General features: G+C 34.3%; 1 protein-coding gene and 1 long non-coding RNA gene across 2 annotated transcripts in view; one reads left to right on the forward strand and one right to left on the reverse strand.

The window, feature by feature from the left end:
• Window positions 1-7,219: 7,219 nt before the first annotated feature.
• LOC138160519 (olfactory receptor 2A1/2A42-like) lies at window positions 7,220-9,214 on the forward strand. Its single transcript, XM_069087071.1, has one exon. The coding sequence runs from the start codon at window positions 8,282-8,284 to the stop codon at window positions 9,212-9,214; it is 933 nt and encodes a 310-aa protein (XP_068943172.1). The 5' UTR covers window positions 7,220-8,281.
• A 1,233-nt stretch (window positions 9,215-10,447) lies between these two features.
• LOC138160715 (uncharacterized) overlaps window positions 10,448-20,542 on the reverse strand; it is a 239,240-nt gene continuing 229,145 nt past the window's right edge. The window contains exon 6 of the long non-coding RNA XR_011168197.1: window positions 10,448-11,084. This is a non-coding gene — a long non-coding RNA (uncharacterized lncRNA). The remainder of the gene's footprint in view (window positions 11,085-20,542) is intronic.

The raw sequence follows: 20,542 nt of genomic DNA on the forward strand, positions 1-20,542 counted from the left end.
GTTCTTCATAATTTCTTGTTATATCTTTATATCTAGTTCATGTATCCCTTTTGACTTTATCTTGTTAAACAGTAGGATATTGGTCTAAGCCCAGTTTCTGCAATGCTGCTTTCCAGTCTTCCCAAGTATTTCTTACCAAATAATGATTTCTTATCCCAAAATATTAAGTCATTACACTTCTCATATACAATATTATTATGCTGCTATAAATTGTATGTCTACACTCTTCCATTGATCTAGCTTTTGATTTCTTAACCAGTATCAGATGGTTTGAATATTATTGTCTTATAGTTTAAGATTGGATAGTGCTAAACCACTTTCTTTCACACATTTTTCATTACTTCCTTTGATATTCTTGACCCTTTGTTCTTCCAAATGAATTATTATTTCCTTTTAATTCAGTAAAATGTTTTTTGATAATTCAATTTTGATGGCATTGAATATATAATTTGGTTCAGATAAAATTGTAATTTTTAAAATTATATTTGGCCTGCCTACCCATGAACAATTAATATTTCTCCAATTATTTAAATTTAATTTTATTTGCATAAAAAGTCTTTTTTATAATTTTTATATACTTCCTGGGCTTGTTTTTGGCAAGCACACTTCCAGGTATATTAAACAGTCTAGAGTTAGTTTAAATGGGGTATCTTTTATGATTTTTTCTTACAGAGTTATTTCTGTGTTGTACAGGAATACTAATGATTTCTGTGAATTTACTTTATACCCTGCTAGATTGCTAAAATTATTCTCAGTTTCAATTACCTTTTTAATTGAGTCTTTGGCATTTCCCAAGTATTTTATGACAAAGCTGCAAGAAGAGATAGTTTGATTACCTCATTCTCTATTCTGATTCCTTCTATTTGTTTTTCTTCTCTTACTGCTATTGCTAGGATATCCAATATAATATTGAATTTATATAGTTGACAGTGGGCATACTTATTTCACACCTGATCTTACTGAGAAGGCTTCTAGTTTTCCCTATTAGAAATAATGCTTGCTGATGGTTTTAGATGAAAACTTTTTATCAATTTAAGAAAAAAATCATTTATACCTCTACCTTCAAGTATTTCTAATAGAAATAAATGCAAACTTTATTAAAAGATTTTTCTGCATCTTTTGATAAAAACCAATGATAAATAAACTTTTATTATTGATGTAACAAATTATGTTAATAATTTCCCAAATATTAAATTATTCCTACATTCCTGTTATAAATTCCACTTGACCATCATGTATAATCTTGGTAATGTTTTGCTGTAATTTTTAGCTAGTATTTTTGCATCCATATTCACAATGAAGGTGGACTGCAATTATTTTTGTCTCTGTTTTTATTCTTCCTGGGCTAGTTATCAGTTTTATACATGTTTTATAGAAGGAGTTTGATAGGATCCCTTCTTTACCTATTATTCCACATAATTTATTTACTATTGGAATTAACTGTACTTACAATGTTTAATAGAATGACTTTTAAATTTGTCTGTTTCTGGTGCTTTTCTCTTAGGAAGCTCATTTATGGCCAGTTCAATTTCTTTTTCTGAAAGAGTCTATTTACATATAATATTTCTTCTGCTGCTAATCTAGGCTATCTATCTATCTATCTATCTATCTATCTATCTATCTATCTATCTATCTATATGTCTGTCTGTCTGTCTATCTATCTATCATCTATCTATCTGTCTGTCTGTTTCTATCTATCTATCTGTCTATATTTAAATTAAGTTTTATGTTTATTTTTATTTTACATCATTCATTTCCTCAAGATTTCGTGTTACAAATTTTCTCCCCATCTTTCCCCTACCCACCACCCCAAAACAGTGATCCCACTCTATACTCCCCTCCCCAATCTGCTCTCTCCTATATCCTCTTCCATCCCCCTCCAACTTTCTGGTGGGGTAAGATGGATCTCCATACACCAGTGCCTGTATATCTTATCCCCCAGTTGCATGTGAATAATAATAATAATAATAATAACAATAATAATAATAATAATAATAATTTTTTTAAAACATTGAATTTTACAACTTTGAATTCCAGATTCTTTCCCTTCCTCGCTCATCACCGACACATACTGGGAAAATAAGCAGTGCAACAGAGGTTATGCATATGTAGTTATACAAAACATTTCCATAGTGGAAATATTGTGAAAGACTGACTAAATTTCCCTCCATCGTATCCCGCCCTCCACTTGTTCTATTCTCTAATTTGACCCTGTCTCTTTTCAAAAGTGTGTGCTTCAAACTACCCCCCCAACCTGCCTTCCCCTCCATTAACCCCCCTCTTATCCCCTTCCCCCTTACTCTATCATAGGGCAAGATACCCAATTTAGTGTGTATGTCATTCCCTCACTAAGCCAAATTCAATGAGAGTAAGGTTGACACATTCCCTTTTGCCTGCCTTCCTGTTCTTCCCCTCCATTGTAACAGTTATCCGTTGCCTCTTCTATATGAGATAATTTACACAGTTCTTCCTCTCCCCATCTCCTCTCCTTATAGTTCCCTCTCATCTCTCAATTTCACCTTTAAATATCATCCCTTCCTATTCAATTGATCCTGTGAACTCTATGTATACCTGTACACATATATATACACATGCACATATGTATTCATACACACATATACCCTCCTATATAGACATATATAGATATGTATACATACACACACATAATATACATTTATATTCACTTCAACTATCCTCATACTGAGAAAAGTTTCATAAGTTACAATTATTATTTTTCCATGTAGGCATGTAAATAGTTCAACTTTGATAAGTTCCTTATGATTTCTTTTCCCTGTTTACCTTCTCATGTTTCTCTTGCTTCTTGTATCTGAATGTCAAATTTTCTATTCAACTCTGGTTTTTCAACAAGAATGCTTGAAAGTCCTCTATTTCACTGAATGACCATATTTTCTCCTGAAACATGGTACTCAATTTTGCTGGGTAGGTGATTCTTGATTTCACTCCTAGCTCCTTTGACCTCTGGAATATCATATTCCAAGTCCTTTGATCCCTCAATGTAGAAGCTGACAGATCCTGTGTTATCCTGTTTATGTTTCCACAATATTCAAATTGTTTCTTATTGGCTGTTTGTAATATTTTCTCCTTGATCTGGGAACTCTGGAACCTGACTATAATATTCCTAGGAGTTTTCATTTTGGGGATCTTTTTCAAGAGGTGATTGGTGAATTCTTTCAACCTCTATTTTGCCCTCTTGTTCGAAAATATCTGGGTGATTTTTTCTTGAGAATTTCTTGAGGGATAATTTGTAGATTCTTTTTTTGAACATGGTGTTCAGGTAGTCCAATAATTTTTAAGTGATTTCTCCTAAACCTATTTTCCAGATCAGTGGTTTTTCCAATGAGATATTTAAATTGCCTTCTATTTTTTTAATTTGTTTTGATCTGTTTAATAGTATCTTGATTTCTCATAAAGTCATTACCTTCCATTTGCTTCAATTTAATTCTGAAGGAATTATTTTCTTCAGTGAGCTTTTGAAATTCTTTTTCGATGTGGCAAATTCAGCTTTTTAAGGCATTCTTCTCCTCATTGGCTTTTTGGGCCTCTTTTGACATTTGAGTTAATCTGTTTTTAAGGTGTTATTTTCTTTAGTCAGGTTGTTGATCTTCTTTTCCTGATTTTCTTGCATCATTCTCATTTCTCTTCCCAATTTTTCATCCATTTCTTTTACTTGATTTTCAAAATCTTTCTTGGGCTACTCCATGGCCTGTAAGCAATTCATATTTTTCTTGGAAGTTTTTGGTGGAGTTCTGATTTTGTTGTCTTCCTGCCCTTCCATGCTTTGATCCATTTTGTCCCCTTAAAAGGAATCTAAAATTGGATTTCTTTGCTTCCTTTGCTTGCTCATGTTGTCACAAAATTACTTGACTTTTGAGCTCTTTGCCACAGTAGTACTCTGCTTCCAGAGGGGAGAGCTTTGTCCCAAATTGCTGGAATTTTCACACCTGCCAGATCTATCAGGAGGAAACAGTCCCTGCAGCCCCCACAAACTCTGGCTCACTGATCACACACCTCAGGACCACTGCCCAAGACCATGATCCAGATTCAGGCAGGTTAAAGAAAGAGCAATTACTCTCTGAATGTTTGCTTGGCACCCTTAGGATCTGCAGGCCAGGAGCTCTAAAACAGCCATGTGGAGGTCGCTGCAGGGCCACTTCTATCTCTGGGGGCAGGGGCTGGACCCACTCCTCTGCGCCCCCCCCCTCCCGTTCAAACAGACTTCTACACTGACCTCTCTCTTTATCTTTGGCATTTAAGGGTTGATAATTCTGCAAACTGCCACTGTTGGTGTTGCTCCACTCTCCTGAAGTCCACTGTAGCTGCTGATCAGGGCTTACTCAGGGCTAGGCTTGGCTCCCAGCATGCTTCAATGAACCCTTCTCATCTGCCTGCTGGGCTGCCTTCAGAGGGAGATTTGTTTCTCTGTGTCAGTTTGTGGATTCTATAGCTCAAAAATTTATTTAGTGTCATATTTATAAGTTCTTGAGGTAGTTATTGGGAGAGTTCACAGAGTTCTCCTGATTCTATGCCAATATCTCGGCTCCACCCCCCCAAATTATATATTTTTTAAAATATTCTTCTATTTTACTTAAATTGTTAAATTTATTGGCATATAATTTGGCAAAGTAACTCCTTATAATTGCTTTGATTGCATTTTCATTAGTGGTATATTCAAGTTTTCATATTTTATACCAATGAATTCATTTTCTTCTCTCTTTTTAAAAAATCTAATTAATTTCTATTTCGTTTGGTTTTTTCATAAAATTAATTTCTAGTATGGTTTATTAATTCACTTATACTTATTTCCAATTTTATTGATTTCTAAGTTTTCAATTTACTGTACATTTGGGGATTTTTCTTTTTTTCTTTTTCTAGTTTGTTTTAATTCCATACTCAACTCATTAGTTTGTTCTTTATTTTATTTATATAAGCTTTTAGAGATATATTTTCCTTTAATAACTGCTTTTGCTATATACCATAAATTTTAATGCATTGTTTCAATATTGTCATTCTCTTTAATGACATCATTTTTTCTAGGATTTTTTCTTTAACCCACTCATTCTTGAAGATCAGGTTGTTTAATCTCTAAAGAATTTTTAATCTATGTTTCCATGGTCGCTTATTAAATATAATTTGATTGCATTAAGATCTGAAAAAGAATACTTTTGAACATGTCTGCTTTTATCTTTAAAATTTTTAGGTACTAATATATAGTCATTCTTTGTAAGATACCCTGAAGCCCTGAGGAAAAGTTATATTACTTTCTATGTCCAGTCAGTTCTCTCCAGGTAGCTATCATATCTAACTTAACTAAAATTGCATTTGCTTTCTTGACTTTTTCTTATTTATTTCCTGGTTGGATTTATCCCATTCTGAGAGAGGAAGATTAAAGTTCCCTACAATTATAATACTACTATTTATCTCAACCTATAAGTTATTTAACTTTTCTTTTAAAAAATTTAGAAGATGTAGTATTCAGTACACATAGGTTGAGTATTAATATTGATTCATTGTCCACAGTAACCAAATTTTTAATTTTAATTTTGTTTTTTATTATTGCCTCATCTTACATAACTCATCCCCAACCTTTCCTTCAAAGTACCTTAGTAATGATGACAGTTTTAAGAATATTGACGACATTTTTATGTATCATAAATAAATAGTTTGACTTTAATGAGTGCCTTATAATTATTCCATAATGTTTTCCCTTTTGTTTCTTCTGGATCTTTTATATTGAATTTCCATTGATTTCTGGTCTTTCTGTTACAAATACCTGAAAGTCTTTCAGTTTGTCAAATGTCCTTTTGTTTTTTGTTTTTTTTTCGTTCAGGATTGTACTCAACTTTGCAGGGTTCAGTAATTCTTCATTGCAACCCTAGTTCCTTTGCTCTTTGAAGTATATTGCTCACCACTTGCAGTATTCATGTAAATATAGGAGATACAAAAAGCTTATTTATGAACCTCCATAGTCCTTTAAGTAAGAAAGAATCTAAGCTAAGCTAAATTTATTGTATTATATTTGTTTTTTGATGTCCTCAAAAATATATTTATTATGTAATATTCATTAGAAGGCTGCTTTAGTTCACAAGAATTTGCAGTCACATGTCAGCATCCATGACATAAAATGAATGCCAATGTTATAAAACTTCTATATTTCATGAATATTTGATATTATTAATATTTTTATAATATATATGACAGATATACTCTCTGTATAATGTCTTTAAGACGATCTCTGATAAAAAAAAATTAAGTCCTCCTTCGGCCCATGCAGTAATGGGCCTCTCCATAGTTAAATGTCAGTGACAAGTGAAGAATCCATTACCAAGTCTGTGCTTAAAGTCTTTCTCTCTTGATAGAACCAGTAAGATTGCTGTTATGATGGACTGACAAACCCTTTTTGAATCCAGGGTCTCCTCTATGACATGAATATATATTCAAGCAGAACAGTTGTCTAAATAATAGACTGAAATGTTGAATTTTTAACTGAATCCATTTAAACTTTAAATCTTATTTAAATTTGGGGAGTGAGTTTTGATTCTATTTTCTACATGAATTAAATTATTTAAGTCATCAGTGGGTCCAGAATTTTTTGCTGAATATGTACCACTTACTAAAAGCATTGAAAACATCAGCCTTCTTCCAATGAATCCTAGTGAAACTTTCTTTTTTTTTTTTACTAGCAAACAAAAACAAACAATAGGAAGATTACAATGTCTTTCATCTAACCAAATAAACATCATAGTACATAAAGAATTGAGCTTGGCATCAGAATATTCTGATTTTTAATTCTGACACTAATATTGTCTATGTGATAAGTGGTAAACCATTTTTGGAGTCTCAGTTTCTTTATATGCAATATCGGGATTATAATATCACCTGCATTCTAGTAGTGTTGTAAGGATCAAATGAGATAACATACATACAACATTGAAAATTTTAAAGCATTCAGTATAAATTTTGATTATTATTTTAACTATTATTGTCTTGTCAAAGAGTTGCAGACAAATGTTTGATCAGCTTTGAATTTTCACAGAGGATGTCAAATGAGACAGATTACAAAAAGTTACAATACCTCAGATAGATTAACATAATTCTTCCAGTCTGAGTACCTTTTACTGTCACTGAAGGAAAAAGCATTGCTTTGTATAAAGTACCTTTCATAATGCCACATAGATATAGTATTTCTTGCACTTTTACATGTTTCATTATTTTTTTCTAAAGAAGTAATCAAATTACGCAGTCCTTGATATTATTTCCATTGTTGGTTTACTTCTTCACAATGAAAAAGTATATGAGTGTCTAATAGTGGTTCTCTCTCTCTGTTCAGTGTCTATTCCCATCAATAAGATGATGATAATTTTTTTCCTTCCTACTATGCTCTATATCAAAAACAACTGACAATTCACACATATTGGGCTTCTCTCAAATTATAAAGCAATTTGAGTTATATTGGTAAATGAGTGTTTGTGAGATTGATGAGAAGTTGTCCAGTGGGAGAAAATGAAAGGTTAGGAAAATGGACTTAGATGTAATTGCTTCCTCCCTCTCAAAATAAAAATTATGTGACTCATCATCATCAAAGTGACCTAGATTTTTAAAGGACTTTGACCTATTAATAATGCATAATGAGAAAATCATCCATTGTCAGTTAACCTTGGGGTTCACATGGACAGGATTAATAGCAAATGTACTTGTTCACCAGAATGTTAGAGGCATATCTACTCAGATTAGTTAATTAGTTAAATGCCCCATTAGTTAATGGGCAGCAGTAATAATATATCCTCACTTCTTTCTGACTCTGACGCAGACTAGTTGTTCAAAAGAACTTGAAATAACTCATCATCTCAATGAAGATTTGAGGGAAAACACAACTGGGATAATTTCCTTGGCTAAGATAATATGACACTCTATTTTTCCTTCATAAAACCTGTTCTTATACTATAACAGGTTACATAGTACTTCTGTATCCGTGTGTAGCTACACACATAAGTAGTTTCCTATATTACCATAGCATTTTTAAAGATGAACTTCAGGAAGGGCAACAATTATACAGCAGATCAAAATAGTTTGTAGTAGGCAAGTTAAAGAATCATTAGAAGTAATTCTCAGGTCTTTTAGTCTACTCTCTGTCCTCTTTCTCAATGTGAATAAGGAAGGATTAATAAAGACCAGCAGATATTTGATTGATGGGATTGAAGGAAATGAATTAAAGTATGCATTTAATATCTCTCAACAGTGTCTTTGTTTTCATCATAAGGTTATGGAGAGCAATCAGACCACAGTGACAGATTTCATTTTGCTGGGATTTCTTGTTAGCCCTAACATGCAGCTAGTTCTCTTTGGGCTCTTCTTCCTACTCTACACCTTCACTCTGCTGGGAAATGGAGTCATTCTGGTGCTGATTTGTCTTGACTCCCAACTCCACACTCCCATGTACTTCTTCCTTTCACAACTGGCTATTGTTGATATCTCTTATGCCTCAAACACAGTTCCCCAAATGCTGGCAAATCTCCTGGACCCAGCGAAGTCCATATCCTTTGTAGGTTGCATAATGCAGACCTACTTCTTTTTGGTTTTTGCCCTCATTGAATGTCTTCTACTGGTAATGATGAGCTATGACAGGTATGTGGCAATCTGCCATCCCCTCAGATACAAACTCATTATGAACTGGGGAGTGTGTATTGCACTGGCTATCATATGCTGGGTATTTGGATCCCTCTTGGCCTTGGTCCATGTACTCCTTCTCCTTAGGCTGCCCTTCTGTGGACCTCGGGAAATCAACCACTTCTTCTGTGAAATCCTATCTGTTCTGAAGCTTGCCTGTGCAGACATATGGCTCAACAAATTGGTCATCTTTGTTGCCTGTGTGTTTATCTTAGTTGGACCCCTCTTCTTAGTCCTAATCTCCTACACAGGTATCCTTGGTGAGATCTTGAGGATCCAGTCAGGGGAAGGACGAAAGAAAGCCTTCTCCACCTGCTCCTCCCACCTCTGTGTGGTTGGGCTTTTCTTTGGTAGTGCCATCATCACTTACATGTCCCCTGACTCCAGCAACTCTGGGGAGCAGCAGAAAATTCTTTTTTTATTTTACAGCTTCTTTAATCCTACCCTAAATCCTTTGATCTATAGCCTGAGAAATGCAGAGGTAAAGGCAGCCCTAAGGAGATTCCTTAGGAAGGAGAGACGTGGATAAGAGATTGGATGGCCCTTTTTTTTTGGAGGAAGGGGAAAGAATGGTGCCTTTGCAGTTTATAACAAGTTGAGAAATGCCATGAGATCAAATGAACCTTTCTCCTCCTCTATTTTTTTCCAAAATTCTCCTGCTCCCTTTTTTTTTTACCTATGACCCCTCCTTGAGCATTTGCATGGGTCTGAATCTCTTTATTTTTGCCCTACATTTTGCTTCTTTCTGTGACATGCCTCTATGGCTCCTATGATCCCACTGAAACACTTTTTTCTCTCTCCTATCTGCTCATACCCTGCATGTCAGTGCAATGCAAGCAGCCTAACTAAATAAATATGTTAATGATTTTATTAAAATCAATATTGATACAATTTGCTTTTATATTTGCTTCTGAATATATCTCTCTATTCCCTATTCTAAGAGCCTTTATACATTACAATTAATAAAAACTGAAGGAAAAAATAATTCTGCATGATTATCTAATATGTGAGATAAGGCTGACAATATCTGCAATGTTCTATATCCACAAACACCAAAATCATCAACTCAGAGAGGCTTTTTTTTTTTCATTTCCACTCTGGGAACCAAATTCGTCATTCATTCATTCATTCAGTAAATATTTATGAATTACTTACCATGCACCAATTACTATGCTATGCACCAGGGATTCATGGAAAGGCAAATCAGGATTGCTGCCATCAAGGCTTACAGTTAATAGAGAAGACAAATTTCAAGCAACTCTTTACATTCAATTTATGTTCAGTGTAAATGGAAGGTAATCTCAGGGGAATGGCACTAAATTTAGGGACTATCCCAAAAGATCACTAGAAGAAGGTATGATTTTAGCTGAGATTTAAGCATGCCAATGAAGTAGAGTAGGTTAGGATGGAGAACACTTAGGCATGGGAAAATGCCAGTAGAAAGACATGGAGTGTCATGTACAAGAACAGCAGGAAGGGCAGTAGATTTAGGTCATAGATTCCACAAAGGGGAATAAAGTATAAGAAGACTATACAGCATTTAGTTGTGTTTCTATTGTTCTTTTTGTTATAATTAGTGTGTACATTTTTTATTGATCCTGTTAATTTTGCTTTAATTTGTATTTCTTATCATGTTACACATTCTTCATATTCATAATTATTTCAGTGGAGTAATATGCTATTGCATTCATGTGCAATATTTCGTGTAGACATTCTAAATTTGGTGGGTTTTTAATTTTGTGCTTCTACAAAAGGTGCAGCAATAAGTATTTGGTATACATGGGATCTTTAATCTTTTGGTGATGTATTCTTAGCAGTGAGATTTCTGAGTTGAAAGATATGGATTTAGTTACTTTGTTAACATTATTCCTATTTGTGTAATTGTTGGATCAATCCATGGTTACACTAATAATGTGTCTTTACAACATCTTCAGCATTGTTCCCTTTATCTTTGACATGTTTGTCAGTTTACTTGGTATGAGATTAAATAGCAGACGTTTTATTTCTATTTTTCTTAGTAGTGATTATTATTATCATTATATGTCATTGGTATCTGAAAGAATCTTTCACGTGGTTAATAAATTGTGAGATTTAAATTTTTTTTATTTGAATATATATTTTTTCTGATCTCTTTTTCACTGGGGGAAAAATCAGGTGCTTATAATAAATACTCATAGTCAATAAAAGCAAATTCACACATTGGCCACATCCAAAATATATGTCTTATACTTTACCCTCATTTTCCCATCCTCCACCAGTAGCTGGGTGTTATATTTCTAGTTGTTCCTTTGGAATGTTAGCTGATTATTGTATTGGTCAGAATTTTTAAGTCTTTCAAAGTTGTTTTTTCTTTACAATGTTGTTTTGTAAATTCTTCTCATGGTTCTGTTCACATTGTTCTGCAAAAACACATAGCAGATTAAACAATTTTTTTTCTCAAAAATACGTTTTATAAATTTTTTAAGCAAAATATCATTTGAATACATTCATATACCTCCATTTGTTCATCTCTTTAGCCATTGTCAAATTGGTGGGTATCTGTAGGTTCCCAAAGTAGTATTACCTCCTGGGAGGTGGTGGAATGATCTGGGTGGGGGTGGGAGTAGTAGCCTTGAGTGCAATTGTGGGGGTGTCAAATCAAAACAAGTCATTGGCACAGTAAGGAAAGAGAAGAGAATTTTGAAAAGCCATTTGCACATTTTTCTTCTGTTGTGTAAAAGAATTAAAGCTATTGTGATTACATTATTTTCCAAATAAACACACAAAATGTAAGTTATAATTGATCAGTGTTCAAACCTGCCTACAGGTCTTAACAAGGAAATGTTGATGGGCCTTCACTGTATTGTCAAGGAGGCCAACATGCATCAACAGGAATATGTGCATGTAATGACTTGTTTACAATGCAATACTGCATGGTTACATGATACAATATTGTATCATCAAAATTTCAATTCAGGGGAAAATGCACAGATTTACAATGATTTATTAAATTTAAGATGTGTCTTTTAAAATGTTATTTTTTTGAAATTTTGCAAATTTTAAGAGAAACATTAAAGGGTTAAGGAAAATAGATTCCTAGGGGGGAGGGATAAGTAATTTTTTTTAAAAGGTGGCAGCAGACCAAATATGTTTGGCAACCTCTGCCTCAAATGAGTATCTTCATATAGGTTAATCCTTTACCTCTTTCTTTTATCTCTTGGGGGAGGGGGGCGGTAAAAACCTACTAATATTATTTCTTGGTCAAAAGGAATGCACAATTTAGTAACTTTCTCAGTATAGTTCCAAAATACTTTTTGGAATGAGTGTACTAATTCACAACTCTGAAAAAAGAACATTAATGTACCCATTTTCTTAGTCTCCAATAGTTTGGGTTTTTTTTCTCCTTTGTTTGGTCATTTTTGTTAATCTGGTGGATGTGAGGGAGAACCTTGGAGTTACTTGAATTTTCAATTTGCTAGTTCATGATTTAGAGTATTTAAAAATTTTTATTACTTATAGCTTGATTACTTTGAAATTGACTATATTTTTATCTTTTTCACATTTATCAATTGGGCAATGGCTCTTATTTTTATAAATTTGAGTGATCTCCTTATGTATGTTGGAAATGAGAACATTAGAGAAAGTTGTGTCAGTTTTGTCTTTTTTATTTTCTTCTAATTTTGTTTACATATTTAAAAACAGGTAATAAAAATGGTCCATTTCATCTTCTATGATCATCCATAGCTTTTTTTTTTTCTTTTTTGGTCATGAACTATTGTTTTTCTATCCATAAATTTGAAAGGTAATCTCACTTTTCCTCCTTGAACTTATTTTTGATGTCTAAATCATGAATACTTTTGGAACTTATCCTGGGATACAAAATTATATGTTTAGCTATACCTAAATTTGTAGTTTACCATGTTAGGAAGATTGATATATTCATCTACTCCTGTTTCTGCTGGACATTTTTTTTCCAGATTTTCCAAAGTTCTTGGGTATGATAGTTAATCTCATTAAACACTAGGATATTATATTCATTAGTTTCTACATTTTTTAAAAAAAAGGTAATCCATTCAATTCACAAACTTCTCCATTTCTTATTCAATATTATTTTTTAATGATTAATACTTTGTGGTATTCTTTGAGACCTGTTACTGATCAGATCTTTCTCCCTTTGTTCATTATTTCTGTTGAGGAGTCAAAAAAATGTTTTAGCACCAGATGAATTTCCTTCACCCCCCCCCCCAGTTCTATAAAGGAATCTTTTGCTAGTATGACTGTTATGATAGTAAATAAATAAATTATTTTAGATTGTAACACATTTTTCACTATATTGCCTTGGCCTCCTCATGAACAATTAATATTTATGTAATTATTTAGGTCTATGTTTCAGTAAAGAGTGTTTTATAGTTGTATTTGAAAAAATTCTATGTGTGTATCTTGGCAAGTAAGATTCTAAAGTATTTTATACATATGCAGTTGTTTTAAATGGAATTTTTCTTTCTGTCCATTTTTGCTGGGATTTGTTGGTAATGTAGAGAAATGCTTCTGATTTAAATAGATATATTTCATATCCTATAAATTAACTGAAGTTAATGTTTCAATTAATCTCTTAGTTGACAACTTAAGGTTTTCTAAATAAATTTTCATATTATTTACAAAAATGAAAATTGTTTCCTCTTTCACTATGCTTACTCTGACAGTTTCTTTTTCTTCTTTTATTGCTGTAGCTAACATTTCCAGTGCTCTCTCAAATAATAGTGGTGATAAGGGACATCATTGCTTTACCCCTAACCTTGTCAGAAAGTACTCTAGCTTATCCCCACTAACTATAATGAAGGCTCTAATTTATACATATATATTTGTATGTAAATATGTACACAGACATGTTTAAACATATGTATGTACAAACTAATGTATGTAAACACATGCACATGTGTGGTTGTGTGCATATGATGTTTGTCACATAAGGTATTATTGTATATTATGGGTACATATAACATGTAATGAACATGTCTCATACTTATTCCAAAAATATATATGTAATGGTAGTGTAATTTGAATTTGAAGGTCGCTTTATATAGGCAAAGGTAACAGGTATTTAGCATTTAGGAATTAATCAAGTCTCTGTTAAGGAAACAGAATGTATGAACCCCCGTTGCTGACATAACAAGAAGGGGTTGGCTGAAACAGGAAAGAGCTAATGCCCCTGGTGGGGCAGACAGATCTTATTTGAGGATGTTTTGTGGAGGCAGAAGCTACTGCAACTGGGGAGGCTGAAGAGGGAAACTCCCCAGGCTGGAGAGAACGATTTTGATTTTGGGAACCTGCATGAAGTGATTTTGATTCTGAGAACCAGCTGGAGCTTCTACTGAGGAGTTGCTGCATCTGAGACATGGCTAGACCTCCAGGGAGCTGCTGAAGATGTCCAAGGGCCACCTGGAGCTGCTGCAGACTGAGGAAGCATGACTGTGATGCTGGTGCTTTGTATGAACCTGTTTGTGGATTTGTTAAGCCTTGACTTCCTAAGAACAGAGATTGTAAAGGATTTAAGGTGGACTGCACACTGTGAACTTCAGCATGGAACAGGAACAGCACAGAGAGCTGGACAACGAACTAGGAGCTGTCTGCCTTTGAACCCAGTTGACAGTTGGCAAATCCAGATAAGAGCTGGGACCATGGAAGGGGATCCAGGGAATCTGAGAGACGACCCAAAGTCAAGCTGAAAGAAGACTTTATTTGTATACTGTGTGCTGACTGGGATGATTATGATTTAGATTTATTTGTGACTGAGGTGTGGATGGCCTGTGCACTTTCTGAAGATTGAACAGTGAATGACAATTGAATAGTGACTAACTTGTAACTTAGTGAGCCCCATGAGTGGAGAACCCTTAAGGAGGAGCCTCCTTAAGGATGATTGATTGATTGAGTTGATTGAATGATTGAGTTACTAAGTGATTGATCTACTAAATGATTTGTACTTTGTTCAAAACTATGTAACCACTGTGGTGAAAACTATGTGGCCATATTACTGATAAGTTTTAACTTTGTGAATGCTGTATTTAGATTTTTCTGTGACAAGATGTAACATTGTGAATGTTGTACCTTGATTTCTGTGAATGTTTTGTTTGACTTATTATTGAATAAATAGAATGTTCATTATACTATTTAATCAGAACCTTGAAAAGCTGACACAGAAGCATTCTTCTGGAAAGTTGCTTTTGCATGGCACTACAATATAATACATTCACATAAACTAAAGATAAACCCATTTGTTCTTATGTTTTCTCTTTAAAAAAAAATCAAATGAATGTTGTATCTAGACAAAAACTTTTCCCCCCACTTTATTGATATAATAAAATGTTTTGGTTGTTCTTGTTACTAATATAATCTATTATGTTAAAATTTCCTAATATTGAGGCAGTTCTATATGTTTGGCAAAAATCCAACTTGGTAATTGTTTATAATCTTTGTACCATCTTGCTTTTGCCTCATTGCTGACATTTTATTTAAATTTTTGCACCAACATTTATTAGGAATAATTATTTATGGTTTGATTTATTTTTTTGGGTTTTTTTTTTGCTCTCCTTGGTTTGTATATCAAGACTATATATTTTTTTGCCCTTTATTTTTTGGAGGGGGGCAGGTAGGGCAATTGGGTTTGAGTGGCTTGCCCAAGGTCACATAGCTAGTTTTGTGTTAAATGTCTGAGGTCACATTTGAACTCAGGTCCTCCTGACTCCCGGGCCAGTGCACTATTCCCTTTGACACCTAGTGTCCCCACAAGACCATATTTCTGAAACAGAAGGAATTTGTTAGACTCCTTTGTTATTGTTTCAAAGAATTTACATCATATAAGAATAAATTGTTCTTGGAATGTTTGATAGAACACACTTGCAAATCCATATGATCCTATTTTTTCTGCTTTGAGTATTAATTTATGATTTATTCAATTTTTATAAGATATATCATTTGAATTTTCTGTTTCTTTTTATGTTAATTTGGGCACTTTACTTTTAAAAATATTTATCCATTTAATTTGGGTTGTCAGTTTTACTGGTACATAATTGGGCAAATAATTTCCTTTACTTTTCTTCATCTCTTCTGAATTCTCCATTTTAAAATTTGAATAGTTAATTTTTCCCTCCATTTAAAAAATCCAATTACCTAACAAACAACGTGTTAATTTTTATTGCTTTTGCCAGGCCAGCTTGAAGTGCAAACTAAGGACTTATATGAACACAATTATGAAACACTTTTCACACAAATAAAGTCAGATTTAACTTATTGGAAAACCATCAATTGCTAGTGGCTAAGTTGAACTATTATAATAAAAATGAAAATTTTACCTAAATTAAATTACAAATTTAGTGCCATACCAATCAATCTACTAAAACATTACTTTATACAGGTAGAAAACATTGTAACAAAATTCATTTGGAAGAACAAAAGTTCCAGATTATCAAGAGAATTAATGAAAAGAAATGCTAGGGAAGGTGGCCTAGTCATACCAGATTTTAATGTGTATTATAAAGCAGCACTCTCCAAAACTACTTGGTATTGGCTGAGGAATAGAGTAGTGGATCAGTGGAATAGATTGGGTACAGGATACTCAGAAGTCAATGACTATAGTCATCTACTTCTTTGATAAACCCACAGACCCCAGTTTTGGGGAAAAGAACCCTCTATTTGACAAGAACTGCTGGGAAAACTGGAATATCTTATGACAGAAACTGGGCATAGACCATTGTCTAACACTATATACCAAAATCAAGTCTGAATGGGTTCAACATCTAGGTATAAAAGCTAATACTGTGACCAATCTAGGAAAGTGAGAATAGTTTACCTGTCAGATTTATGGAGAAGGGAAGACTTTTTGACCAAACAAGAATTAGAAAGCATTATAAAATGCAAAATGGATAATTTTTGTTACATTAAATTGAAAATTTTCTGTACAAACAAAGCCAATGTAACCAAGATTAAGAGGGAAGTGGGTAATTGGGAAAGAATTTTTACAACCTGTGTCTCTGATAAAGACCTAATTTTCAAAATATACAGAGAATTGAGGCAAGTCTATGAGAATACAAGTCATTCCCCAATTGATATATAGTAAAAGGCTATGAATGTTGAGGGCCAGTATTAGACCCAGTCCATACATGGGAAGACTCTGATCCAAGATTTCTCCCAAGCCAGCTCCCCATTAAGGCTATATTATGTCTTAACATTGGCTCACCATCTCTTCCTGATTTGCAGGAGTTTAGGACATTATAACTGAGCAGTGATGCAGACATAGATGAATGCAATTGAACAAGGATATTAAAGCATGTGGATTTATATAAGTGAACAAGGATATTAATATATGCAGATATACATCAATGAACAAGGACATTAAACATTTTCTCATGGGAATCTAAGAAATAATTGCTTTATACTTATTATATAAATCTGGTCAATAAATTGGAACTGCTGTGACAGATCCCACCTGGCTCATGTTTATCATTCCACACTTCTCAGTTCAGCCTGTGCCTATTTTGATTCAGGTATCAATGAGACCATGAACAGGGATGTAATAAAAGTCCCTGGTAGAGGAGTGGTCACCTGTAACTCCAGAGAATATAACTAAAGGTAGGAGATGAAAGTAGGATTTTCTCTAAAGTTAAAAACTTACAGAGAGTAACTCAACAATATGTGACAGGGATTAGTAGAAAATAGGAACAAGTAAACATTAGTCCAGTCTAAAAAAAAGCTTTCAGGAGAAAATGGGACAGGCACAAAGGGAAAGTAGAGACCAAGAATGTTATCTAAGACTTTTCAAAAAATAGTAAAAGAAGTAGGATTATTTATCACTACTGCTCAGCTGTAAGAATTCTTGGAATGTGTAGAGTAGAAGGGGAGGGTAGATTTGGTAATGGGGGATATAGCAGGGAGACAGAGGAGTAAGAGGTTTATGGAGGAGGGACTCTAGCATTTCCCCATTTCTGCCTTTTTTTTAAAGGAATATTTTAATGATATGTTTAACATCAGAAATGAAAGTGCCAGGGGTGGCTCAAACAATTCACTGTGATACAGCTGTCCTTGTTGGAAACAGATAAAAAGAAAATGATCAAGTAAGTTTTACCTGGCCTCCATTCTGGAGGACCAAGCACAATGTCTGATTTCTGCAAATGATCTTTAGCAATTTCTGAGTACACTCTTCCTGTCTTTTTCTCTATCTGTCTGTTTTGTTTATGCATTTCTGTGTGAAATGAATGTGAGTGAGTAATCTAACACCTTGTAAAGTTTAAAATGCAGTAGGACTGCTGGAATGCTGTTATCTCCCTCCCTCTCCCTTCTTCTGCAGGCAGCAGGAGAGATAAAGAGAGGGAAAAATCATTTTGTTTTATAGATTATATGATGGTTATATTAAGTCATAGAGTATAGAAAGGAGCAGCAGACACAAACTCCAGCCAGGGCTTGTTGGGGATGCCCTGAGGCTAAAACCATGGGCTCATTCGGGGTTGGGCTCTGCTCCTAGCATACTACAATGGACCCTTCCTATCTGCCTGCCAGACTGCCTTCAGTGGGAGATTTGTTTCTCTCCGTCACTTTGTGGGTTTTGTACACCTAAAGGTTGGTTAGAGTCGTTTTTTATAGGTATTTGAGGTGGTTATGGGGGGAGCACACAAAGTTCTTCTGTTTCTATGCCACCATCTTGACTATGCCCCTCCTAAGCTCTTTTTAAAGAAAATTTAAGATGTATCATTTGCAATATATACATGTATATTCATCAATTTATTTATTTTTAGTTTTCAATATTTACTTCCATAAGATTATGAGTTCCAAGTTTTATTCCCCTCTCTCTTCTTCCCCCACCATAAGAAGGCATCCAATCTGATACAGGTTTTATACACACACACATACACACACACACACATTCCTATTAAATATATTCCCATGTTAATCATATTGTAAAGAAGAATTAGAATAAATGGGAGGAGCCATGAGAAAGTAGAAATAAAGACAGAGAGAGAGAGAGAGAGAGTGCAAATAAAGCAAATTATTTGCTTTGATCTGCATTCAGACTCCATAGTTCTTTTTCTGGAATTGGAGAGGATTTTGCTTTTGGAGTGGTCTTACATCCTTGCATTTCTGAGAAGAGCTAAATCTATCAAAATTGGTCATCATATATTACTGTGTACAATGTTCTCCTGGTTCTCACTTCACTCAGCATCAGTTTATGTAAGTCTTTCCAGGTCTTTCTCAAATCAGCCTGATCATCATTTCTTATGAAAAAATAGTATCCCATTAAATTCATATACCACAACCTGTTCAGCCATTCACCAATTGATGGACATTCCCATAATTTCTAATTGTATGGTACCTCGGAGTTGTTCTGATTTGTATTTCTCTAAACAATCGTGATCTAGAGTATATTTTCAAATGAATATAGATATCATTTTTTCTTCATCTGAAAACTGTCTGTTCATATCCTTTGACCATAAATCATTTTGGGACTTAGGTGGTTTTTCTATCATGATTTTAAAGTAGTAACAGTAATTTTTAAATTATATCTCCTATAAAAATATCTCTATTTTCTAGGTTAGATTTTTTGCCAATTAGATATTTCACATTTTTTTCTATTTTTTCAATTCTTTGATTGTGTTTGTTTTTGATGTCTCACATGGTCATTAGCTTCAACTTGCTCAATTCTAACCTTTAAAGAATTGTTTTGGGAGCCAAGAAAGAGTAAATGCAGGAACTTACTTGAGCTCCTGCTCTAACCACCTACAATACCTGTAAAATATGACTCTAAACAAGTTTTAGAGTTACAGAACCTGCAAAGTGACAGAGAGAAACAAATCTTCAGCTGAAGGCAGCCTGGCAGGCTGACAAGAACGGTCTATGGGACCAAAGCTGGGAGCCAAGCACAATCCAATGTGAACTGTGTGGCCCACATCTGGGGAGGCCCCAACCAGTGGCACAGACTTGCCTGAGCCAACTTAGGAGCCTGAATCACTGGCAGCTGTGGCAGTTTCCAGAATTCTCAAACCAAAACACCAAATAGAAAGGTGAGTGGGGAACCCTGTTCATCCATGGTGAGAGAAGAGCACAGTTTGGCTCCTGCCCCAGGGTAGCAGAGGTGATGGCAGCTGCAGCTGTGACTGCTTCCAGCTCCTTGCCTACAGCTCAGAGGGGGACCAAGTGCCTGTCCAAAGGGCATTTGCAAGAATCTTTCTGCTGGGATTGAGGCAGGAATCTACCACTTTGCCCTGCCTTGATCTAGTTTGCAGTCTTGGGTGGTGGTCCTTGGGTGAGGAGCACTGGTGTGACAGAGTTTGTGGAGGTTATGGAAATTCCTCCTCACTGTTCTGAGGCAGATTCCTGGAAAAAAACTCTAACAACATCTGTGCAAAACCTCAGCACTTTGGGACACAGTACTCTCCACTCTGGAAGTAGACTTATACAATGGCAAAGTCTTCAAAAGTCAAGTAATTGTCTGGCAAGATGAGCAAACCATAGAAGCACAATCAGACTATAGAATCCATTTTTATGGACAAGGAGGATTAAAACATAAAACCAGAAGAAGACAACAAAGTCATAACTCCTGCATCAAAAGCCTCCAAGAAAAATATGGATTGGTGGCAGGCCAAGGAGTTGCTCAAGAAGGACTTTAAAAATATAGTAAGCGGAGTAGAGGAAAAATTAGGAAGAGAAATGAGAATGATGAGATAAAACCATGAAAAAAATGAGTCAGCAGCCTGACTGAAGAAAATAAGACCTTAAAAAGCTGACTAACTCAAATGGCAGAAGATGTGCAAAAAGCTAATGAGGAGAGGAATCCCTTAAAAAGAAGAATTGTTCAAATGTAAAACTAATTTTAAAAAAATGACTGAAGAGA

This window comes from Petaurus breviceps, unplaced genomic scaffold, assembly GCF_028583685.1.
Source record: "Petaurus breviceps papuanus isolate PSGF00001 unplaced genomic scaffold, PetGlider_PUasm1.0 181, whole genome shotgun sequence".
Taxonomy (NCBI): Eukaryota; Metazoa; Chordata; class Mammalia; order Diprotodontia; family Petauridae; genus Petaurus; species Petaurus breviceps.